At 38.8% G+C, this 26945-nt stretch overlaps 1 protein-coding gene across 1 annotated transcript in view; it reads right to left on the reverse strand.

Moving 5' to 3' along the window:
• WDFY3 (WD repeat and FYVE domain containing 3) overlaps positions 1-26945 on the reverse strand; it is a 301877-nt gene that overhangs the window by 35839 nt on the left and 239093 nt on the right. The window contains exons 49-55 of the mRNA XM_049790238.1: positions 26049-26134; positions 22257-22337; positions 17811-17865; positions 16852-16971; positions 15388-15505; positions 14062-14168; positions 12556-12709 (exon numbers count right to left, since the gene is read on the reverse strand). Of these exons, the coding sequence (XP_049646195.1) occupies positions 12556-12709; positions 14062-14168; positions 15388-15505; positions 16852-16971; positions 17811-17865; positions 22257-22337; positions 26049-26134 (721 nt within the window). The remainder of the gene's footprint in view (positions 1-12555; positions 12710-14061; positions 14169-15387; positions 15506-16851; positions 16972-17810; positions 17866-22256; positions 22338-26048; positions 26135-26945) is intronic.

The raw sequence follows: 26945 nt of genomic DNA on the forward strand, positions 1-26945 counted from the left end.
ACAACAACCACTCCACACAATACAACTGCACAACAGTCCTCTCTATCAATAATTTCCCTAAACGTAAACGGACTAAACTCTCCAATTAAAAGACACATAGTAGAGAACTGGGTTAGGAAAAATAAACCGGACTTCTGCTGTCTGCAAGAAACACACCTACAGCTACAGGATAAGCACAGGCTTAGAATAAAAGGATGGAAAGTAATTATTCAGGCCAATGGAAAACAAAAAAGAGCAGGGACAGCCATTCTTATATCAGACCAAATTGTATTCAACCTCAAGAAAGTGATCAGAGACAAAGAGGGTCACTACTTACTGGTCAGGGGAACATTAGATCAAGAAACACTAACCCTGGTCAATATCTATGCACCTAATGTAGAGTCACCAAAATATGTGAGGCAACTACTGGCAAACCTGGAGAAACACATGAAGGGAATTGTGATAATAGTAGGGGACCTCAATACTCCACTATCACCACTGGACAGATCCTCCAAGCAGAAAAATAGCAAAGAAATAAGAGCTCTAAATGAAAAATTAGAAGATTTAGGGCTAACAGACTTATATAGAGCCCTCCATCCCCAGAAAGCAGAATACACATTCTTCTCAAACCCACATGGAACCTTCTCCAGAATAGACCATGTCTTAGGATACAAAGCCAACCTATGTAAGATCACAAAGGTAAGGATCATTAGAAGTACCATTTCAGATCACTATGCAACAGAGCTTAAAATTGATGTCAAGAAGAAGCATTGGAGGAAAACTAATACCTGGAGACTAAACAACATGCTGCTTAACAACAGCTGGATCAAAGAACAACTCAAGGAAGAAATAAAAAGATTCCTTGAGACAAATGACAATGAAGAGACAACATGTCAAAATCTATGGGACACAGCAAAAGCAGTAATTAGGGGGAAACTCATAGCAATACAGGCCTATGTCAAGAAACAGGAAAACAACAAAACCAAGAGTTTAAAAGATCACCTCAAAGAATTGGAACAACAGCAACAGAGAAATCCAACCACAACCAGAAGGCAAGAAATAATAAAAACCAGAGCAGAAATAAACAACATCGAAACTAAGAAAACAATACAAAAAATCAATGAGACCAGGAGTTGGTTTTTCGAAAAAATAAACAAGATAGACAAACCATTGGCAAGACTCACCAAAAAAAAGAGGGAAAACACCCAAATCACTAGGATCACAAATGAAAGGGGAGAGATTACAACAGAACCCCAAGAAATACAACATATCATGAGATCATATTATGAACAACTATACTCAAGTAGGCTAGAGAACCCAGTAGAAATCGACAGATTCTTGGACAAACACCCTCCTCCAAGACTGGAAAAGGAAGATCTAGAAAGTCTAAACAGACCAATCACTTCAGAGGAAATTGAAGAGGTAATTAAAAAACTCCCTAAGAACAAATGCCCAGGCCCAGATGGATTTACAGGTGAATTCTATCAAACATTTAAAGAAGACCTATTACCACTGTTCCAAAGGCTTTTCCAAACCATAGAAAAAACAGGAATCCTCCCCAACTCCTTTTATGAGGCCAATATCACACTCATTCCCAAAGAAGGCAAAGACACCACCAAAAAAGAAAACTACAGACCAATCTCACTAATGAACATAGATGCAAAGATACTCAACAAAATCTTAGCAAACTGAATCCAACACTTCATCAAAAAGATCATACATCACGACCAAGTGGGTTTCATACCAGGAATGCAAGGTTGGTTCAACATACGCAAATCAATAAACATGATACATCACATCAACAACATGAAAGACAAAAACCACATGATCATATCAATCGATGCCGAGAAGGCATTTGACAAAATCCAACATCCTTTCATGTTAAAGACACTCAGCAAAATAGGGTTAGAAGGAACCTTCCTCAAGATAGTTACAGCTATTTATGAAAAGCCTACAGCCAACATTATACTTAATGGCGAGAAACTAGAAGCATTCCCACTAAGGTCAGGAACTAGGCAAGGCTGTCCACTCTCTCCACTCTTATTCAATATAACCTTAGAAGTCCTAGCAATAGCAATCCGACAAGAGAAAGGAATCAAAGGAATTCAAGTAGGGAAAGATGAACACAAGCTAGCTCTATTTGCCGACGATATGATGATATACATCAAAAACCCTAAAGAGTCCACAGTAAAACTCCTAGAAACAATCAACCAATACAGCAAAGTGGCTGGATACAAAGTCAATACACAAAAGACAGTAGCGTTTCTATATACAAACAATGAAGTTGAGGAGAGAGAGATTAAAAATACAATCCCATTTAAGATAGTATCAAAAAATATCAAGTATCTAGGAATAAACCTTAAAAGAGAAGTGAAAGACCTTTACCAGGGAAACTTCAAAACTCTTCAGAAAGAAATTGACGACGATCTAAAGAAATGGAAGAACATCCCATGCTCATGGATAGGTAGAATTAACATAGTCAAAATGACTATCTTACCCAAACTTCTATATAGATTTAATGCAATCCCTATCCAAATTCAGACACAATTCTTTAAAGAAATAGAACAATCAAACACAAAATTCATCTGGAACCACAAAAGACCCAGGATAGCCAAACACATACTGAAAAACAAGAAGCTGGGAGGCATCTCCTTACCTAACTTGAAACTATACTATAAAGCCATAGTAATTAAAACAGCATGGTACTGGAACAGAGACAGGAACTCAGACCAGTGGATCAGAACAGAATTCCCAGACATAAACCCCCAGATATACAGCCAACTAATATTTGATAAAAGAGGCAAGAATCTGAAATGGAACAAAGAAAGCCTATTCAACAAATGGTGTTGGTACAACTGGAAAACCACATGTACGAAAGTGAAAATTGACCCATACCTCACTCCTTATACAAAAGTCAACTCAAAATGGATCAAAGACCTTGAAATCAGACCTGAATCTATAAAGTTTATTGAGAATAAAATAGGCAAAACACTCGAAGACCTATATATCAAAAAGGTCTTTGAGAACGGAGCACCAATGGCAAGAACGTTAGCATCAAATATAAACTAATGGGACTACATCAAACTAAAAAGCTTCTGCATGGCAAAAGAAACCCTACTTAATGCAAGAAGACAGCTAACAGAATGGGAAAAAAATCTTCTCACTTGACATATCAGATAAAGGGCTGATATCTAGAACATACAAAGCACTCAGAAAGCTGAGCCCCTCAAAACCAAATAAAGCCATAGAAAAATGGGGAGATGAAATGAATAGACACTTCTCTGAGGAAGACAGAAGGATGGCCAACAAACACATGAAAACATGCTCACCTTCACTCATCATCAGGGAGATCCAAATCAAGACAACAATGAGATACCACCTTACACCAGTGAGGTTGGCTCACATCAAAAATAATGGAAACAACCTTTGTTGGCGAGGATGCAGTATGAAAGGAACTCTCATCCACTGCTGGTGGGAATGCCCCCTAGTCCAACATCTATAGAGAAAAGTCTGGAGAGTGCTCAAAGAACTCAGAATTGATCTGCCATTTGACCCAGCAATTGCTCTACTAGGCATATACCCACAAGATGGAAGGACATTCATTTCAAAATATATATGCACCCCACTCTTTATTGCAGCACTCAGTATAATAGCCAAATCTTGGAACCAACCTCGATGTCCAACAACAGATGAATGGATCATTAAGATGTGGTACATATACACAATGGAATATTACATGGCAGTCAGAAACGATACAATCACAGACTTTGCAGCAACATGGATGGACCTAGATCATGTTATGTTAAACGAAGTAAGTCAGAAGACAAAAGATAAACACAGAATGGTAGCACTATTCTGAAACACCTAGAACACATAGTTTATACACAACTAAATCCTATCAAATAACAGGGTAGAAACTCCGAACACTGTAATAGTGGGAGCAGTGTCCAAAATACATGAAAAAGGAACAACGCAAACTCTCGACTACACATTATACCACAAAGAAAACAGCAACAACAGAAACGGCAGCATAGAGAGAGCAGGTATGTAATCAGACTTCTACAACAAAGGTCCACAATAATCCCTTAGAGTTCATATACAGGAACACAAGTATAGAACACCAAGGGAAATCACGGACTACAATGGCAACATACCATAACACTACCTTTTAATGCCTTTATCTTACTATACTTTAAATAACCTCTCAGCTTTTCTGCCCACAGGTGCCCTTGGATACAAAGGGTGGACAAACTAAGGTGGCAACTCGGGATACCACACGGGATACCATACCTTGCTTGCACTACGAGATGGCCACAAGAAAACTCTTTAACATACACTTTATCTCTAGGTAATACCTTCATTTAGGAATTGAAGCACGTGACCAGTCAGACCACTGAAGCAGTACCTGAGACGTACAGACTTAAACTACAGGCTCTATTCTCCGAACACATTCAATCAAACCAGCATTCCCTTGCTATTCTCTCCCCTCTTCTCACTACTTTTTTATTTTTCTTTTTCTTCTTCTATTCTGCTCATAACTTTTCTCCCTTTCTCCCCCCCTTTTTCTCTCTAAGGTATTTTCTCTTTTCTCTCCCTTCAAACCCTTCCCATACACCTTCCCCTTTCCCCCCTCCGGAAATCCAACTATCCCCTCACCCCTCAATCCCATCCAGATCTCCCACCATATTAAAACTCTTCACCCCCTGTCCTTATTCTATTAGGCATCAAGATCGCCTCCTACCCAACGAACCAGTACCCAGCACCCAGGCGAGAGGACACCCAGATAAAACCACACCTCGTCTCCTGAAAGAAAAGACAGCCAACTCCCCTATGGACTCATGCTGCGAGGCCCTCCCGACCAACTCCCCCTAACGCGAACTGCTCCTTGAAACCGGGCCTAGATCCAAAAGTATCCCCAATGCAAGAACTCTTCCAAGACCCCCCTGCCGCAAATATTTACCAATCTGAAGAAGGTCAGGGGGTGGGTTAGGAAGATGCCCGGGAACCCACACAAGAAAAACCCAAAAGACAATGGGAAAAACTGTACTTCCAACATAGGCATAAGACCTGTAATACACCACCTCTTTACCTGCCCTCCCCCAAATGTAAGGTAGTCTTTTGCACCACTTTGGTCCCATAAAAATTTCGCTAACTCATTTTATTTCTTTTTTTTTTTATTTATCTTTTTTTTAAATGTTTGTCCTTCATATATATTTGTGAGCACATACAGTTTCAATCCCCTCCCCCCCCCTTTTTTTTTCTCTTCGTTTTTTGGTATGTGACCTGTGACTGTTATCCCATCAGTCCACCCACGAATATACAGACATTATAATGTAGCACCACTTCCCCCTACAAAGGCACACTAAGTAAAGGGGAAATTTTACATTTAAAAAAAAAATAAAAGAGAGCTCTTATCTACTAGAGATAGGAACTCATAGTTATTTAAAATATAGGGATATCTCCTGCCTTGAAAATATGTCATGTGGAATCAAATTAGACCTCAGGTGATTAGATACCATTCATCCAGCCTTGAACCCTGGATCCCCGACATAGAAACGGCACAGATCTCCACAACAGCTGCAGGAAACAAACTCCATCCAGGACAGCCTTAATATGACGAGACCAACAACAAGGCCCAGCTCTAACATGATATCCTGACAACGGGGAAAATGCGATCATCTTGACCTTAGAGCAGATTAGCCTACCTTACCAACTAACGACAAGACAAAACCAGAAGTCTTGGCTCCCTTTGGTAGGACAAAAACCCAAGATCGGGATTTACAGATGACTGGCTGCTTGATCCACGACCAGACTGTATACATCTTGGGACCAATAAATAAGCCCTAGTTTAGGGTTTGAACTATGACCTGCACAAGAATCATGATCCCCAGCCCCAAAGATCCGGCAGAGACAATTGTAATGGAATGGGGCTGTTGGGAGCACAAAGAAAGACGCTATCCTAGGTGCCACCCTAGGCTCAGTGCAAAGACCAAGATTATCAACCACAGAAGATGGATTAAAATGACACTGAGGTAACAGAACCTCTAGAACCACAAAGACTGACTTCATCATAAGTCCCACCTCAGGATCTGTACAGATACTGAGACCTCTAAACACAGAACAGAAGTCTTCCACACACCAAAGGAAAAAAAGAAAAAAAAGAAAGAAGAAAAAAAAAAAAAAAAACACCACCGGGAAAGTAAAGGATCCTGAGCAATGTCTAGAGTTGATCCCATGACAGTATGCTCCAAGGACGGAGAAATCCCATATCTCTTAGGCCAAGTAAATTCTTTTTCGAATGACCCCAATATTTACTGTGCCAGTGCAGGAGGGAAAAAAACAAAAATACAAAAAGCACAAAACCTTGGTTATTTTTTTGATATAAATATATATATTACCTTCATTTATTATTGTTATTATTATTTTTGATTTACCAATCTATTTTGGTCGATTTCTCTGTTTGGGTGAGATTATTGAAAGTGTAGTCCCCAATTATACTTATTTTTTTTTCTCTTCCTTTCTTCTCTTTCGTTATGTGCTATGCCATGTTTCTTAATTCAAGACCATGGCGTGATTTTTGTTTGTCTGTTTTTGTTTTATTTTTTTTTCTACTTGTTTGTTTGTTTGTTTTGTCTGCTCTGTGTGGTGCTTATCGATATAGCTGGAGCCCTCACTGGATATTTGACACTTCTTTTGGTACTAGTGGAGTGTTTCACCTACTTTTTCTCCATCTCCCAGATTGATGATGAGAGCCTTTAGAAGGACTCCGCCCATTTTCGGGGTATTAGACTCTTACCCCAGTTTATTGCTTTTTTTCTCCTTCAAACAAAACCACGCAACTTGAACTAGCTAGTCCTGACTCCAGATAGAGGGGGAAATAAGGGAGGCATCAGGACCAAACAGGTGCAAGACTACTAAGTAGTGGGTTAGATACAGAGGGGACCACATATTCTAGCCGCCCTGGGGTGAGGGAAAAGGAAAAGGGAGGTAGGATAGAAACGGAGGCGTAGGGATGACAATTTGGCGATGGGAATCCCCCCTGATTTTATGTAATTATGTACCTAAAATATTATTATCAACAATATGTAAGCCACTATGATCAAAATAAAAATTTATATTAAAAAAATTATAAAAGGGAGGCCGGAGAGATAGCATGGAGGTAATGGGTTTGCCTTTCACACAGAAGGACAGTGGTTCGAATCCCAGCATCTCAGATGGTCCTCCAAGCCTGCCAGGGTAGATTTCTGAGCATAGAGCCAGTAATAACCCCTGACCACTGCTGGGTGTGACCCAAAAACCAAAACCAAAACCAAAAAATTAAAAAAAGGTGAAAGAGCTAGAGAGATACACTGTGTAAGGCCCTTGTTCAGGGTCTAATGGTCCTCTGGGACTGTCAGGTGTGATCATTGAGCACAGATCCAGGAGAAAGCACCCAGCACCATGGGGTATGGCCTAACTCCCCCCAATATTTTTTTTTTTTTTTTTTTTTGGTTTTTGGGCCACACCTGGTAACGCTCAGGGGTTACTCCTGGCTATGTGCTCAGAAGTCGCTCCTGGCTTGGGGGACCATATGGGACACCGGGGGATCGAACCACGGTCCGTCCAAGGCTAGCGCAGGCAAGGCAGGCACCTTACCTCTTGCGCCACCGCCCGGCCCCAATATTTTTTAATAAGAAGATAAAACAATTTAACTTTGTTCTGTTACATCATTTAACAGGGAAAGAAAAACAGTTTAGAAAACAGTTTAGAAACAGTTTAGAAGTTTCTACTAAGCAGAAAAAAATATCAAGTGTGACAATGCTCACCAAGCAATACTTATTCAGTGTAAACAGTTACTTTAAGTCATAGACAGGTCAAAAATGGCAAAAGAAACGCTTTGCTGTGAAATCTATCCTTAACAAAACATCAAATGGAGCTGACATATAAGAAAACTGATCTTTTTAAAACGTTTTTTTTTGCATTAATATCCAAAAATTAAGCCAATTTTACAGTTACCCTAGGTATAAATCAAATGAGTTTAAAAACGACACTTACAAAACAATAATGTTGACTCACTTGCTTAACAGTGGTTGGTTAGATAAACAGCTGTATTAAAATTTTCATAAAGCGCTACTGTTCAAATTTGAGAACAGAAAGCCAATAAATATATTTTCTTGAGAAATAATCCTGTTTTCATCACTGTTATAAGATGACTATGTACAATGTGATATTCAGAGAAACAAAAGTCAGTTTATTGTGTGAAGATGTCTTGATTTTGTTAAGAGAATCTACCGTTTTGCTTAAGAAAAAGCAAATAAATCAAGTTATTTAAAAAATACTTTTCATAGTCTCAATCTAGTCTCCTTGAAATGTCCTCCAAACATACATTTTTAGCAAGTAATAATCATTTCAAAATTTTGCTTATAATCCCATGATATGTGTTTATGTTATAATTTCTTCTAAAGGCACTTTTAAATTAAATTTAAATTTAAATTAAATTTAAATTTTACCATTTAAAATTGTTATTTCAAAGGAACACGGATCATAGAAAATTCTAGACTGACTCCACAACTCTGTGGCTTCCTTTCCTTGCTCGCTTGGCTTCCTTGCTTTCTTTTCGGCACTTGGGCAACACGTGGTGGCAATCAGGAGTTACTCCTGGCTCCTTTATTAACACTGTCATCCCTTCCTTTATTATCACTATAGCCCAGGATGTGAAAGAAAATCACCTGGAATAACTCTTATTTATCCCAAAGCCAGCTAAAACTTAAGTGCTCTTTCTCTCCAGCACTTGTTTCTTTTCCTTTGTGCTCTGTTATTCCTTTATTTACAGTGAAATTCAGATACTATAAAATAAACTCTGTGTGTATGTTGTGTGTGTGTGTGTGTGTGTGTGTGTGTGTGTGTGTGTGTCTGTGCATATGCATAAGTGCACATCTGGCAGTGTACAGGCTTCGATCAGGATTAGTCTTGGTGGGCTCAGCAGACCATATGAGGTGCTGGAGTTTGAACCTGTGTTGGCCTCTTGAAGGCAAGAGCCCAAGCCAATCTACTTTCTTTTGGCCCTAATTAACCATTTTTAAGTGAATAATTCACTGACATTTAGTATATTCATAGTGTCATAAACCTATTTTTTCATCCCAGAACGCAGCCCTGTGCCCATCAGCAGATGCTTCTTGTCCCTTTTAGCCCCTAGTCTCTGGCATTTGCCTGTGTTATCTCTCTGGATTTATCTATTCTGTCTGAATAGCCCGTGCAGGTAGGTCCATGCACAGTAGGATTTTGCCATTTTCTTGAAATTTAATTTGCCCTTTTCACTGTGGGGATAGGGATACATTATGCGACCTTTTCTGTCACTTGTGTTCTGTTATTAGCATTGCATTATCTATTCAATGTCTTTTGGGGATGGGCTATACCTAACAGCACTCCTGGCTCTGCCATCAGAAATTACTCCTGCCAAGTTTAGGGGACCATATAGGATGCAGGGGACTGAACCCAGGTTCTTCCCAGGTCGACCGCATACAAGTCAAATGCCCTACCGCTGTGCTATTGCTCTGACCTCTAAAAGTCTTTTCTAATAGAAGAATAAGAATCTGCTACTTGCATGGGTCACAGACAGACAGGCTATTATTTATCCTTTGGTAGATACATGATCTATTCCAAACATTTGGATTTAGTGGCTTCATGCCATCATGAACATGTGTGTTTATGTGTTGCCTGAATGCTGCGTTCAGCTCTTTTGGATAGACATATGGGAGTGTAATTGCTGGGACATATGGTAAATTCTATCTAACTTTTGAGGAATCAGCAAGCTGCTTCCACCAATGGCTGAACTGTTCTAATATTCTAGCCAATAATGAAGTATAAGGGTTCTGCTTTTCTATATCCATAGCAATTGTTCCAATTATTTTCAGTTATCTGAACTATTTCCCATTACAGCCATTCTACTAAGTCAATGTTGTATTTCACCTTAGTTTGGACTTTTCCTAACACCTACTATTCTTATTGGGCATTTTTATAACATTTTGAGAAAACGTCTATACAAATTCCTTTGGTAATATTTGGATTACATTGTTTCATTAAGAGTCCCTTATAATCTGGCTAATAGATATTTACAAGATATATCACTTAGGAATATTTTCTCCCATTCTTTCTTTTACTGTTTTTCTATTTATTTATTTATTTATTTTTTTTTTTAGGCCATACCTGGTAACACACAGGGGTCACTCCTGGCTTTACGCTCAGAAATCGCTCCTAAATGGGACACTGGGGGATATAACCATGGTCCATCCTAGGCTAGCGCCGGCAAGGCAGACACCTTACCACTCCACGCCACCGCTCTGCCCTCTATTTTTCTTTTTTAAATATACTTGGGTATAGGACATTTTAATTTTAATCATTTTTTTCACGCTGTTGTTGATTGTGGCCTCTTTTCCAGTCTAGGAAACCCCAACCTTATAGAATTACCCATCAAAGCATGCATACCACTAGTAAGTTACATCCCTGGCTTGTGCTTTTGATATTTTAACTTAACCTGAGATCACAAATATCTAAGTCTGTGTCTCTTCTAAGATCTTTATAACTCTTAGATGAAAATGTATCTTTGTTTGTTTTTTGTTTTTGGGCCATACTCAGTGACACTCAGGGGTTACTCCTGGCTATGTGCTCAGAAATCGCTCCTGGCTTGGGGATCATATGGGATGCTGGGGGATTGAACCGTAGTCCATCCTAGGTTAGCATATTTGCAAGGCAAATACCCTACCTCTTGTGTCACTGCTCCGGCCCTGAAATTTTTTTTCTTTTTGGTTTCAGGTGTTACACCTGGCTCTACGCACAAAAATAGCTACTAGCATGCTTGGGGGACCATATGGGATGCCAGGAGTCAAACCATGCAAGGCAATGCCTTACCTCCATGCTCTCTCTCCGGCCCCTTGTTTTTTTTTTTTTTTTTTTTTTTTAATAATTTCAGGAGGGAAGAAGATTTGTTAAGGATCAAACACAAGTTCCATTCTGGGCATCCCAGATGGTCCCCAAGGATTTCCATAAGTGATTCCTGAGTGCAGAATCAGGAGTAACCTCTGAGCATTGTCAGGTGTGTCCCTGACAAAACCAAAACCAAAACCAAAGAAGTGTACCATTCAGTACAGTTTGTAAGTAGGCTGGCTGGAACGTTTTTTGCAGCAGATTACTATTTCTGTGATCTGTCTCTGTACTTCCACACTTTTTCATCCCATACACCAAACTGTTTAAGAGTAGACCCCTAGGGAATAAAGTAACCTTCTCTAAAGATTTAATTATAAATGAATCAAATGAAACATTATTATGTATCTGTATTATTGATCCATTACTCTAGTCTTTGGGTGAAGTGTCACTCCTCCAAGTCTCTATTCCAAGTTCTTCTATTGTCCTACCTTCTCTCTTCCTTAAGAGATAGGCTCTCAACCTAACCATAGAGAAGATGATTCAATTCTAGGATAATTTTTCCAGGAATATTAAGAGCAACTTACTATCTTTTCTCTAGAATCTGGAGGTACTGATGAAAATAGGGTCCCTACAAGACTAAGAGTCGCTAATGAAAAATTAAATATATCAGTTATTAAAAAAAATTCTTTTGAAAGGGATCAGAATAAGGCACGAGTGGTAGAGACCATCATGGTACATGGCAGGCCCCAAGTTTGATCCTTTGAACCACAGGGCCTGCTAAGCAGCACCAGGAATGACCTTGGTGACGTTCAAGAATCTCGGATCAAAGTAACACCAGCAGAGCATTGGCCAGAGGTGACGACAAACCCCCAAGTTCTACTTTTGTGACCTTACGTTGAATAATATCTTAAAAATAAAGTGCTCATTTTGTATTAAAATGATGATTTCCCTACGTAAAATTTATGAGTTATTTATTTATTGAGCTAGAAAATATGGGAAATGAAAAAAAATGAAAGCAATACTTGCAAAAATATTCTAAAGTAGGAACAATGGAACTTTGAAATGCTTTAAAAGAAATACTTAGAAGAGGCTAGGGAGACAGTTCCCTCACTGTGCTCAGCCCCAAATTTGAGGACCTATACATGGCTGAGCCTAGCATGCAAGATGTGGTCAAGGAGACAAATCAACTTCCTTTAACTGTCAGAGAATATAAAGAAAACAAAATGATGAAACTGTGTTCTCATTTAAAATGCTGATTTGCATTCTGCTTATGGTAAATAGTGTCTATCTAGGATAAAGAAAATAAAAGTCATCCTGGTTATAAAATGGATGAGTATACAATATTAAACATGGAAAAGTTTGATATATGACGACTGATCAATAATGTTTCACCTAATTGTTTTCATAAAAATGTTTGCCTCATCTTTTTCAATGAAATAATACTCTGATGATTAGAAGCGATTCATCATTTTTTACCTGTATTTAGTTTAAACAGCTATATTGAGGAAACAAATTTTTCTTTTAATATTTTATCGCATACACCCAATGAGAACTCTAAGCAAGATCAGGTGAAGCCACAGATCTTTCCTCATCAGCATTTACTGAAAAGAACCTTTGGAAAGGAATTTACCTCTTACTGGTTCTTCCCTAAGACAGTGTCTTAGTTCTACATACCTAGATCGAAGTTGTTGGAATTGAACAGGAATTCTGGTAAGTAAAAAAATTCAGGGATCAGCTCTTTCACATCTGCCATGTTGTGCTTCGATGCTGAGTACCAGGCCTCACGAACACTGTGGAACATTCGGTCAGCCAGGTCAAAGTGGCCTCCCTGTGAGCAGAAGATAGCACCTGGTCATTACTTATCCCTTCCCCTGGGATGCTTTATGACAAGCTCAAAGGTCTTAAGTCCTAATAATTTTCCTTGTGACAACTGAATTTCCCACCTTCTAGGTCAAATGCATAATGTTATACCAGGACACTCATAAAATCAACCACATTCTTTTTTTGGGATACTCTTGCACAGATGCTCAATAAAAGTTAAATGGACAATCATTATGGAATCAAGGAGTGGGACAGATAGAACTGTGGGTAAGGCACATCCCTTAAATTTGGTGAACCTAGGTTTGAATCACTGGTACCTCAAATAGAGTCATTCCTGAGCAGAGAGTCAGAAGTACAGCCCCTGAGCACTACTCCCCACCACAACTTCCTGAAGAGAGGCAATCAAAAATATTATGGATCTATAAATCAATTCAAATTGAAGGGATATTTCTTTTGTTAATATTATCTCGTAGATCCACCAGCCCTCCCCACTTCAACCCAACCTTCTCTGCCATGCTTTAAGTGATTATAAAGAAGGTGTCCTCAAATGAAGTTCTTTGTAGAAAATTCCAGAGTCAATGCAATGACCACCATGGAGTGATCCCTGACACTGGGTGTGGCTTTCTAACACTGACTCCTCTGAGGTTCCCCTATACTTCTTTGTTCTGAAAACAATGGGTGGCTTGCTTTCCGGCAACACTTCAGAAACACACCTGCTCTTCCATCTAGAACATCTAGAACTCCAGAAAGCCCTATGAGTAATGCCTTAAGGGTTTTTCAGGATGTCTACTAACTATTTAAGGGCCCAATCCAAGACCCTCTATAATCGTTTTGTACCTTCCCTCAACTTCCATTGCATCCTCTCCCCAATTTCGTAACATATTTTCCTGGTAACATTCAATCACATTAAAAAAACTTAAAACAGCCTTTGAGTGTAAAGTCAGGAGTAGGCCCCAAGCACTGCCAGATATGGTACTCCCCATAGCCCTTCAAATAAAGATGTTGTAGAGTTCAATTAAGTTAAGGCTAAATTCTACATGTTTGCAAGAGGGCATAGCTACCAGCTTATTTCACCAACCAAAAAGGCCATGGCAACTGCCTATTATAAATAAATTCTTATTTAGCCATCATTTTGATTTGGTTAAATTCCACTTAATTCAAACTGACTATTTCTGTCACATATTGCAAGGCTTTTTACAAAGTAAGATAACATGATTTTTCTTCTTTTCTTTTCTTTTTTCTTTTCTTTCCTCCCTTCTTCCCTCCCTCTGTCCCTATCTGTTCCCTCCCTCCCTCTTTTCTTTGAAAGAAGACTTGAATAGAATAAAGAATACAGAAAGTCTCAATGTAGGCATTTACCTGCAACCTCAAGAAGATCTGTGTGAAAGGTTCCATCCTTACTAGGTAGGAAGCTACAATCATTGCTGATGAATAGTGGGTGCCATAATGGTAGGCTGGTGTTTCTCCTGTACATGAAAAGCATAATTGAAAATGAAAAAGCACATAAAAAAACTGGCATCAATCTGGGGGTCCAAGTAATAGCAATAGTAGGTAGGGCATTTGTCCTGCATGTGTCAGATCTGGGCTTGATCCCTGTCATCCCATATGGTCCCTAAATCTGTCAGTAGTAATTTCTGAGCACAGAGCCAAAGTAACCCCTGAGCACTACTGGGAGTGGTTTAAAATCCAAAAATCAAAACCAAAAAACTGTACAAATCGATAGTCTTTTTTTTTTTTTTTTTTTTTTTTAGTTTTTGGGTCACACCCAGCGGTGCTCAGGGGTTACTCCTGGCTGTCTGCTCAGAAATAGCTCCTGGCAGGCACGGGGGACCATATGGGACACCGGGATTCGAACCAACCACCTTTGGTCCTGGATCGGCTGCTTGCAAGGCAAACGCCGCTGTGCTATCTCTCCTGGCCCAAACCCTTTGTTCTTGCCCCTGAAAGTAGCTTTTCTTATATACTCTCCTTTGCAGAAAAGAATAAAAAAAAAATCAGTCTATAAAGGGAGTATTTGTTAGGCTTAGCTTCTTTATCTTTCATTTTGTCTTCTTAAAGCAAATAAATATAACAGATAACAAATAAACTATCATTTTAGAAAGTAATTAATCATTCTTATAATTTTTCTATAACTTTTTGATTGAGGCTGTGATTTACAATAGTGTTAATAATGGTTGTTAATATTATTTTAATAGAAAGGGTGCCTCAATAAAATGAAGAGGCCAGAAAAAATATAGTGGATAGGGCATTTGATTTGCACACAGTTCAATCCAGGTTCAGTCCCCAGTATCCGATATGGTCCCCCGAGCTTGCCAGGAATGATTTCTGAGTGCAGGAATTCCTGAGCACCACCAAATATAGCCCCCCAAACAAAAACAAAACAAAGTCCTAACCAAATAAAATTAAGAGATCCAATACATGAAAGTATACATCCTAATCAAAGTCTTGCACTCTGAAGGTAATTATGATGGAAATGGATGAGAACTGTCTGCCCTATACCAGCACACTTAACTTAATTTTCTGTTATGGGTCTCCTAAGCATTGCAGTTAGCGAGTATGCAAACCCAGACCTTCCCACTAATACAGCTGTACAAATATGTGCCTATAAACATGCATATTATGTCTTAAACAACGAGTCACTTTTGAAGGTTACTACAAAGTTCAACATCAAAAAAATGGCCTCACCGTTGGGATCTTCCCAGTCTTTATAACGTTTCTTATATTGAGCTAATCGCTCATCAGTCTGTGCTCCCATTGGTTTCGCCAGATTTCTAAATGTCTTGGGATTAGTAAGATCCACCTCCTAAAATACAAAACAAAGCACAATTCTAAGTTTCTATGGACCCTCCATTCTCACCAATGTCTGGACAGTGGCTGGAGCAAATGACAAGCATTTATAAATAAACTAGAGTGTGGGCATCAGACAGGCAGAAATAAGACTCTCCAGCAATGCTGGATGCTTTGTAGAAGGACGCCAGATAATTTACTGACTCATTCTGCAGACAATGGCTCTGGACATTCATTTTTCTTTAAAGAAATGCCTTCTGGAGTCAGGCTTGGAGATAGGAAAGGAGAGAGAAAATCTTTTTATATTTAGCAAGGACAGAGGAAGACAGCAGGGACATCTCTAGTTTATCCCTTGTCACTCACAGAATTGGCAGATCAAACTGCCCAGTGTGCTCATTCCTATTCCCCCTATTTCCTTCCAACTTCACTTCAGAGATTTTTCTTCTACATGGTGATTGGAAGCAAAATAAAAACTCGAATATCCAGTAATTTGATCACCTCCAAAAGACAATCAGGTCATTTGTAACTGACTTACAAATACCAGGGATTCATTATGTTTATCTCAGAATTCAGAGAGACACAGCAGGTAGCTCTTTATCTTTCTTCCCTAGCACGAAGCCAGTCCAGTTTGATTTTCAGTATCCTCTATGGTCCCTGAAACACCACCAGAAGTGATCCCTGAGGATTGTTGGGTGTGGTCCCAAAATCAAAACAAAAAAGGGTTTATCTTTAGCTGACATAGTTCATTTGATAGGAAACCAAGAATGATTTCTGAATTTATATATATATATATATATACATATATAAAGCTATATATATAGCTTTTTAGGTCACATTCAGTGGCTCCCTACTGGCAATACTCAGGACACTGAGCAGTGCCAGGAATCACTGTCTACAAAACCAGCAGGCATTCAGCCCCAAGGGCACTGAGCATCTCTCTGGTCCCTTGAGTGTTTAAAAAGTAGAAATTTGAGATGCATATCCATGCATATCTTATATTTGTGTCATTTTGTAGGACACCATGGACAATTTTGCCAAACTTGCTTTGTGTAAAGTCACAGTGTGAACTTTAAAAATCCATGTCTGGGCCAGAGTGATAGTACAACAGATAGGGAATTTGCTTGCATGCAGCCAACCTTAGAGTTCAATCCCAGCTTCCCATACGGTTCCCAAAGCTCTGCAAGCATGATTCCTGAGCCAAGAGTAACGCCTGACAGCTAGGTATGGCCCAAAGGCCAAGAAAAATTAATCCATATATCTCATTTTTATATTTTATTAATTCATCAAAGTGTATTCTACATACTATTCACTGTTCTAGAGGCTGAGAATTGAAAGATTTATGCAAATGGATTTAAGACTTACCTCTGAGTCGTAATCTGCAAGGATCCAGGGGAAGACAGGATACTGCATGAGATCATTATATGACCTGCCAGCCAAAGTGTTCAAGTGCATCAAATACTGGAAGTTGCTGATTTCGCCTCTCTTGAGAAAGACAAATAGAGCAAAAAATTTATTTCTTCTGCACTCAAGTTAAAAAAAAGTTTTTTAAATGAAAAACTAGTTTTTATTTAGAAATTCTGGGACAGAGGAGCAACAGAAAGAGGAAAGGAGAAGGGGGATAGGGAGGGAGAGAAAAAAGAGAGAAAGATGGTCTTCTTCAAGTACTAGTACTAGTACTTTTTCTAGTACTAGTACTAGAGTACTAGTACACATCCCAGTATTAAAACATAAAAGAACTTCTTAAGAGGGGAGATGTGGGTTCATAAATCATGTACCCTCAGGCAACACATTTGTACCTGAAAATTCTTATCTAAATAATAGTGCACTTGCACTATTTATTTCACCCTTTTTCTTTTTGGTTTTTGGTTTACACCTGGCGGTATTCAGGGCTTACTCCTGGCTCTGCACTCAGGAATTACTCCTGGAGGGAACCATATGGGATGCCAGAGGACTGAACCCAAGTTGGCTGTATGCAAGGCAAGCATCCTGTCCACTCTACTGTGACTCTATGTCACATCTTTTCATATGTATGCGTGTATGCGTGCATGTGTGTTTGTTTTTCTTTTCTGGGATACATATGACAGTGCTCAGGGCTTACTCCTGGCTCACCACTCAGGGATCAGAGTGGAGACTCAGGGGACAATACAAAGTGCTATGGACCTAACAGTTTAACAGCATGCAAGGGAAGTGCCCTGCCTTCTGTACTATTGTCTGGCCCTAACAAAAACATTTTCTGTGGTATGTATTCGATGAAATATAAAGTATCTAACTTAATGTCCTCTAGGTATATTACAAAAAACTTTCATTTTCTCTAAGCTTACCTCCCATCTCTGAGTCACAGACTTTTCTCCAACCAAAGTGCTAAGCAACCCAGATCTAAAAGAAAGAAATAATACAAAGTTAAAGGCAATATAATTTTAAATTTAGGTAATTATATAGTTGAAAATTTTAAATTATCCGGCACGTCATGAAATCATTTTAATTAGTCCCACTCAGTGTTTTGAAATGTAAAATAACGTAGAACTGAACTAAGAAAAACAGAGACCATTGGAAGGAATCCCATATAGAAAAGGCAAGTATTTTCTGTTCATGTTATTGTAGCATTTATCTCAGTTTATGTTTCCTGAGAAGTGATGCAGCATTTTATTTTTCACTGTGGTTTACACCAAAAATTATACTCAAAGAGTGAGTGTATGTGTGTATGTCTGCATTTGCACATGTACACACAAGCATAACTTGTAATTGTGCTTAAGGGCAAGGTGCCTTTCTTTGTTTCATGCTTTGAGATTGTTCCAGGTAGTGCTTAGGGGACTGTGGGAAGCTGTGCATTGAAACCAGGCTTCCTGCTTGCAAAGAAAGAACTGTTGTAGCCCATTGAGCTAAAAATGCAAGAGGCAGCCCAATGCAAGAGTTCATTTTATTTTTTTTGAAGGAGTACATTTAAGTGGCACTCAGTGGTTCTCAGGGACTATTCATGGCTTTGTGCTCAGGAGTGACCATTGGTGATGCTCAAACCATATTTGGTACTGGGATTTAAATCAAAGTTTTTGGTTGAAGGTATGCCTTGCCTCCTGTATTATAGCTTTGGTCCTTTGATTTGAGATTTTTTTTAAATTTTTTTTTGGGCGGGAGTGGCACACCAGTGATGCTCAGGGTTTTATCCTGGCTCTGTGCTCAGAGACCTCTCCTGGCAGTGTTCTATATGAGATATCAGGATCAAACCCGGGTCGGCCACATGCTAGGTAAGTGTTCAACCTACCGTACTATTTCTCTAGCCGCTTGCTTTTAAATAAAAAAAATTACTTAAAAACTGTCAACTCAGAACCGAAAATAGCAAGCCAATAAAAAGCATGTTGAAAATTACCTAGGTAGTAAATGTAGAAACAGTTTACTTATAAGAAGTTAGCAGGCACAATAAGCTCTAAAGGAGCCATTCATATCCCACATATCTTACCAACACAAATGATTAAAACAGAACATGCTCTGAGGTCACAAGTGTGTTAATAAATAATACTCAATTAAAGAAAATAAAAGAAACAACTTATAATATGTGAACAATATATTTAGAGGCACACAAGTTCAAATCAAACATTACTTAGAAACTATAAAGTTCTAAGTAAAATTTTGCTTGGGGGCCAGAGTGACAGCAGAACAAGTAGGACATTTGCCTTGCCCTTGGCCAATGTAAGTTCGATCCCTGGCATCCCATATGGTCCACTGATCCTGCTAGAAGTAGTTTCTGAGCACAGATCCAAGGATAATCTTTAAGCATTGCTAGGTGTGACCCCAAAATAAAAAAAAAATTTTTTTGTTGGACCACAAGTGGTGGGGACTCAGAGCACCCGGCTCAGTGCTCAGGAGTCCACCTTTAGTACTAGGGATCAAACTAGAAGTTAGCTACATTTGGCAAGCTCCTATCTATACTATCTCTCCAGCCCCTTCAATAAATTTAAGTCCTTTTCTTGCACAATTAAAAATTTAGAGCACCAATTTGCGCCAGTTTTGATATGACATCCTGACAATGAAGAAACGGCAACAACTTAATCTAAAAGCAGGTTGTTCTATCTAGCCACCTTATGGTAAGATGAAATCAGAAGACATGTCATCCTTTGATCTGTGCAAAAACCAAGATCTCTAATTTCAGAAAACTGACTTTGACAATCACGACTGGGCAGAACTTATCCTGGGACTAATAAGAAAGAGCCTACCCTAGGCTTCAGCCTAGGATTTGTACAATAACTAAGATCTCTAATTCCAGAGGTCTAACTTTGACAAATGTGACAAAGGAGATTTTCTGGAAACATTAGGCTTCATCCTCTGCAAAATCCAAGACCACCAGTTACAGAAGAACAGTTACAACAGCAGTGATGGAACAAACTGCTAGAATTGTAAAGAAAGATGCTATCCTAGGCTTCAACCTATGACTTGTGCAAATACCAAGATCTCTAGGTAGAGGCCTGATTCTATCATCCAAAACTGAGCAGAAAGTTTCTTGGCACCATAAAAAGGCCTTGGGGTGTGAAAAAGAGCATGTATGGAGCCTGTAGTTATTCCCATGACAGTATATTTCAAGGGCAGAGAAACCCTGTATCTTTTAAGCCAAGGGAATTCCTTTTCTAATTTCCCCAATATTTACATTGCCTATGCAAAACAAACAAACAACAAAACCTTGCCACTCCAGCCCTCCTTCCTTTTTTCTTTTTTTCTCGTAGTTATTGTTTGCGTGTTGTATTTGTTGCTGTGGTGCTTTTTGTAGTTGCCAGTTTTGGTCTTTTGTTTGATTTTTTTGTTTCTTTTTTTTTTTGTTTTGTGTATTTTGTTTTTGCTTTATTTTGTTACTTTTCTTCTTTTTCCTTTCTTCTTTTTAAATTGATATTTATAAGCTCTACGAACTCCTCCATTTTTGTATGTTTTTTCTTTTTTCTTTTTATTCTTTCTTTTTTTTTCCAAACAGAACCACAGTCTGTAACATTATTTTTTATTAGTGTTATCTCCCTTTGGTATGAGAGTAAGTTGGTTTCATAAAGCTTTTCATAAAACTGGAAAGATTATAGTTTAATACTTTAGAAGTAGTTTGAAGGTTTGGTGAATTCACCAGTAAACCTCTCTGGACCTGGGCAGGTTATTTTAAATTATTTTTCCAATTTCCTCAACTGTGCTTGGTTTGTTTAGATTTTCTGACTCAATCTTGGAAAGTTGTATGGCTCTAACGACTGATTACTTTCTTCTAGTTTCTTCAACTCAGTGGTATAGATCTTATTACAATCTTTTGTATTTCTGAGGGACCTTGTTAATTTCTCCCCTTTTGTCTCTAATCTGATTTGTCTTTTCCTTTATGAGTTTAGCAAAGGGTTTGCCAATCTTATAAACAATAACGTAATTACCAAACAAACACATATGAGAAGAAGATTTACTAATAATCAATGAATACACTTTTGGGGGGTTTGGTGACTGGTGACTCTAAGGGATTACTCTTGGTTATGTCTCAGAAATCGCTCCTGGCTGGGAGAGCATATGGGATGCTGGGGATTGAAACCATGTCCATTCTGGGAAGCCGCAGCAAGGCAAATGTCCTACTGCTGTGCTATAGCTCCAGCCCCACATTACATTTTTTTTTTTTTTTTTATTTTCGGGCCACATCTGGTGATGCTCAGGGGTCACTCCTGGCTATGCACTCAGAAATCGCTCCTGGCTAGAGGGACCATATGGGATGCTGGGGGATCGAACGATGGTCCGTCCTAGGTTAGATGCTTGCAAAGCAAATGCCCTATCATTGTGCTATCACTCCAGCCCTCTCAAATCACTCTTTTTTTTTTTTTTGGTTTTTGGGTCACACCCTGGCTCTATGCTCCAAAATTGCTCCTGGCAGGCTCGGGGGATCATATGGGATGCTGGGATTCAAACCACCGTCCTTCTGCAGGCAAGGCAAACACCTTACCTCTATGCTATCTCTTCGGCCCCACATTACATTTTTTTAATTAAAAAAATTATTTTTTGTCTTTTAGGCCACACCCAGCAGTGTTCAGGGGTTACTTCCTGGCTCTGCCTTCAGGAATCACTATTGGAAGCTTGGCGGACTATATGGATTGCTATGGATCAAACTTGGGTCAGTTCCAAGCAAGGCAAACGCCCTACCTGCTGTGCTATTGCTTTGGCCTCACGAAACATATTTTTAAAGAGTAGGAGGGATAACTCAAAGTTACAGAGTACATATTTTGTGAGGAGAACTCAGATCAATTCCCATCACAATATGGGCCCCTGAGGATCATTAGGAGCAATCTTTCAGCACAAGACTAGGAGGCACCCCAGAGCTCTGTCAGGTATGGCTTTAAAATAAAAATACTCAAACAATAAAAATGGAACTTACATATTTAATTATGAATATCCTAGAAAATATAGTAAGGAATTGTACCTGCATTATTACAATACAGAATCCTGGCAATGATGAAGAAATATTTGAATGCTTTACATTTCGAAATGTTTTTAAGAGCAGGAAGAAATAATTACATATGACACTGAGTAGAAGAAGCAGAATTAAAAACTGTGTTTCATGTGGTCGACCTGGGCTCAATTCCCAACACCTCATTAGATCCCTGAGCACCTTCCAGATGTGATTCCTATGTGCAGTGAAATCCAGAAGTAAGCCCTGAATACCACTGGGTGGATCCCAAAACAAACATATGAAATCTTGGAAGAATCCTGCCTATGGAGAGCAACTCTCTTAATTCCACTCTGAAATGAGAATGTGTAAAAAGTTTACAACTTACCCCTGCTCTACACTTGTGTTTGGCCGTTGCCCGGATACAGACTCTGAGCTGTCAGTTAGAGATGGAACTACAGCCAAAAACCTGGAAAATGGAAAACCAGTAAGAAATGGGAAATGAAATCTCAATCAGAATTTCAGTCAGAAAGAATTATTCCTTCAGAGCTTAATTAACATTTACACCTCCATTACTCCGTATGTGGCAGATACAAATTGGAATAAAACACTTTTACAAAAGTTAGACACTATTAATTAATTAAATTTTTTGGTCACATCTAGCAGATCTCTGGCTCTGTGCTCAAAAATCGCTCCTGGCAGGCTCAGGGGACCATATGGGATGCTGGGAATTGAACCCAGGGCAGTCCTGGGTTGGCCATATGCAAAGCAAACTCTCTATCACTGTGTTATCACTCTGGTACCTATTCTCTCCCTCTCTCTTTTTTTGGGGACACTTTTTAAAGAGGGTAGGCAACAACTTCTAGGGTCAAATATAAAATTCAACAGCAAAATCTATTATTTGGAAGGTACAGTGATAATACAGTGGACAGAGTTCTTGTCTTGTACATGTTAGACCTAGGTTGATCCCAGGCATAACATAATAAATGATCCCAGAGGGCAGAGCCAGAAGTAAGCCCTAAGCACTGCTGAGTGTAGTCAAAAAACAAGCCAACAAAATCTATCTATTGGATTACCAAATGTACTGCCACAGTTTCAAAGAAAAATCCTTGCAACAATGATATGAGACATGAGTCAATTTATGGTAGGCCTGAAGGACTACTGGCTGGAACAATCTTAGAATAGTCAGTACTTATGACCACTAAACAAATGAAAGAACATTAAATATCTTATCAAACAGATATGAGTAGATAATAACCCGTTGGTGATACTACACACACACACACACACACACAGAGACACACACAGAGGTGTACACACACACACACACACACACACACACACACACACACACACCTACTTTCCCTCTCCCCATTTGCTCAATGTCATCAGAAAAAGATTTTTCCCCCCCGAAGGTTCTGTGCTCAGAAATCACACACACACACACACACACACACACACACACACACACACACACACACCTTCCCTCTCCCCATTTGCCCAATGTCATCAGAAAAGATTTTTTCCCAAAGGCGCTCAGGAGTTACTCCAGGTTCTGTGCTCAGAAATCGCTCCTGGCAGGTTTCAGGGGACAATATAGGATGCTAGGAATCGAACTAGGTCCTCCCTGGTCTGGAATAGGCAAGACAAATGCCTTACTGCTGTGCTATCCCTCCAGCCATGTCATCAGAAACTTTAATAGCAAAGGAATTATAGGAAATACTCAGAATGAATAGACCTACTCTTACAGATACACACAAATTTCTGAGAAAAATAAGCTCATCTCCTTGTAATACTTTCCTAGTGTTGAAAAGAACTTCACTTTTAGAAATCAGTAAGATTAAAAAAAGCATTTCAGTGATTTGTAGTATGAAAGAAGTTTTGGATTGCCAATCAGCATCTAAAGGTACTTTATTTAAGAACTCCCTTCATTCGTCTGTGCTTGCAAGCAAGATTACTGTACTGCAATTAGAAGTTTATTCTTTGGTATTAATATCCATTTTTCATGGAATGATTTGCAATGCAATATTTTCCTTCTTAGAGGAGGAGAAGGGTATCTACTACCTTCCCAGGAAGATCTTGCAAATCTATGATCCTTCATAGATACCTGGAAAAACCTTTCATATAAGCATACATTCAACAGAAATATCTCAGAACACCAAGAACATTTACAACCTATTTTTACAAAGTAAAATTTAAATATGTCTACCAAAATTAAAATTTGGCTAGCTTAAATTAGCTGCCTTATTAATTATTTAATTAATTTAATATTTTTCAACCATGAAGGTATTCCAATTTCTGTTCCAATACAAGAAAGTCACATGAACATAATCAAGAAACTCAGTCTCTGTATTAAACTGAGAAGCTTCTGCACCTCAAAATAAATAGTGGATGAATATAAAGGCCACCCACAGAATGGGAGAAACTATTCACCTAATACTCATCAGATAAGGGGCTAATAGCTAAGATTTACCAGGTACTGACAGAACTTAACAAGAAAAAACATCTAACCCCATCAAAAAAAAGTCAAAAAAGAAGAAATGAATAGACAAATCCTCAAAGAAGAAATACAAATGGCCAAAAGGCACATGAAAAGTGCTCCATATCACTAATCATCAGGGAGATATAAATCAAAACAACAATGAGGTACTATCTCACATCACAGAGACTGGCACAAATCACAAAAACAAAACAAAACAAAACAAAAAAACCCAAGAACTATAAGTGCTGGCGGGGATGTAGGGAAAAAGGAACTCTCTTTCACTGCTGGTGGAAATGCCACGTCTAATCTAGCCTTTATGGAAAATATTATGGAGATTCCTCCAAAACTGGAAATTGAGTTTCCATATGATCCAGCAATACCACTCCTAGGGATATACCCTAGGACCACAAAAACACAATACAAAAATACCTTCTGCACACCTATATTTATAGCGCTATTTACAAAATTATTTCAAAATCAGGAAGCAACCCAGATGCCTGACCACAGATGAGTAGCTAAAGAAACTGTGGTACATATACACAATAAAATAGTATGCAGCCATTAGGAGAGATGAAGTCATGAAATATTCCTATACACGGATGGACATGGAAACTATTATGCTGAGTGAAATAAGTCAGAGAGAGACACACACAGAATAGTCTCACTCATCTATGGGATTTAAGAAATATAAAAGACATTACTGTAATAATACACAGAGACAATAGAGATGAGGGCTGGAATGACCCGCCCATGATATAAAGCTTACCATAAATAGTTGTGAATGCAGTTAGAAAAATAACTACACTAACAATTATCATGACAATGGTAATGAGTAAGAGAAAAAGAATGCCTGCCTTGAATACAGGTGTGGGGGGGAGAGCAGGGGCATTAGTAGTGGGAATGCTGCACTCGTGAAGGGGGGTGTTCTTTTCTATAGCTGAAACCCAACTACAAATACGTTTCTAATCATGGTGCTTAGATAAATATATTATGAAAAAAAGTATCTCAAAGCAAAAAATAAAAAAATAAGTAAAAAAGACATTCAGTCTTGACAACCAGTAACAAAGCATTATCTTATTTTTGATAAATAAGAAGCCTTCTTTCACCTTAAAGTTCTAAATTTTCCTTCTTTTCAGTTTCTGTTTTCTGTACTACACCTAGTGGTACTCAGGGCTTACTCCTTGCTCTGTTGCTCAGAGATCACTATCTCTTGGCGCTCATAATTTTGGGGGCCTAAACCAAATCCTAGAACAAGGGAATTTCTTGATATATGTAGAGCCTCTTTAGGTGGAAATGGCCAGTATATGTCTCTCCTCATCAACGCTGGTCCAGTAAACACAGACCCATGGGAAAGGGAACTTGGAGCACTTAAACAACAGCTTCATCTCAGCAAGGTTCAGAGAGGCTGATGCAACAACCTGAATGACCTTTGTCAATCAAAGGAGAAACCAGCTCCCAAACTCTATTGGCCAGGAACGAAATAACTGTCACAAGCCCAGCCCAGCAGCCTGTGTGGGATGCCTGCACCTTCCCAGGATGAGCTGGTAATAAACTGCCATAGCTCATTCTTTGCTGAAAACCTGCTATAGTTACTTCTCTCTCCTCGTCCTGGTTTGAGCAAAAGCTGTGGAGAATTCTCCCTTTCTGAGGTCTCCAGACAAGCTTTTACCTTCCACAAAGTATTCCCATAAACAATACCTCTGATAGACTTTGTTTCTAATTCCTTTCTGAAAAGCCAGGAGGTAATTCCGTCCATCTCCAGAGAAAACTTCCACAGCGATTGGCTGAAATGATCAGAGAGAAAACACCATAATGAAAATATGCAAATGGGGGTCACACATTAACTCCCACATTACCTTATTTACTATGAAGAAGGTGAGCTTGTTGACTGGGAATGTTATTTTTTTATTTTTATTTCAGCTTTTATTATTATGGTTTGGGGTCAGACATGGGGATGCTCAGGAGTTATACCTGGCTCTGTGCTCAGGAATCACGCTAGGAGTTTAGGTAGTGCTGGTGATAACAATCAGGGTTAATGTGCAAGGCAAAGTGCTTTGCCTCAGCGCTCAGCCTCTGGAGACTATTTTTAAAGCCATAAATTACCAGTTATTAAATTATAAAGTAAACAGCCAATCTGTCCTGCTAAATTTATGTTTAAAATTTGAAAGAAAATAGACTTGCTCTTCAAGCCCATATTCTTCCATGAACATGTATTTTGTTTGCTTTTATTTTTATTTCCTTGCTTATTTCTACTCAGAAGATGTTCATTCTTAAAAAATATACTTTTCTTTTTATCCCACTTCACATCTTCCTTTCTCATTTTGTTTTGTTTTTGAGCCACACTTGATGGTGCTCAGGGGTTACCCTGGCTTTTCACTCAGGGATCTAGCCAGAGTTTGCTGCATGCAAATGGCAGTGCCTTACCTGCTGTACTATCTCTCCCATGCCCCTCACATCTTTCTATGTTTCAAAAAGAACTATCTTGCTTCAAAAAAAGCTTTTAAAGAAAATAATGATAAAGTATACTACTTATAAAGCTATAATTTTGCAAATTCCTACTGAGAATTTAAGTTTATATTAAAGGATAATATTATT

Source organism: Suncus etruscus, chromosome 16 (genome assembly GCF_024139225.1).
Source record: "Suncus etruscus isolate mSunEtr1 chromosome 16, mSunEtr1.pri.cur, whole genome shotgun sequence".
Lineage (NCBI taxonomy): Eukaryota > Metazoa > Chordata > Mammalia > Eulipotyphla > Soricidae > Suncus > Suncus etruscus.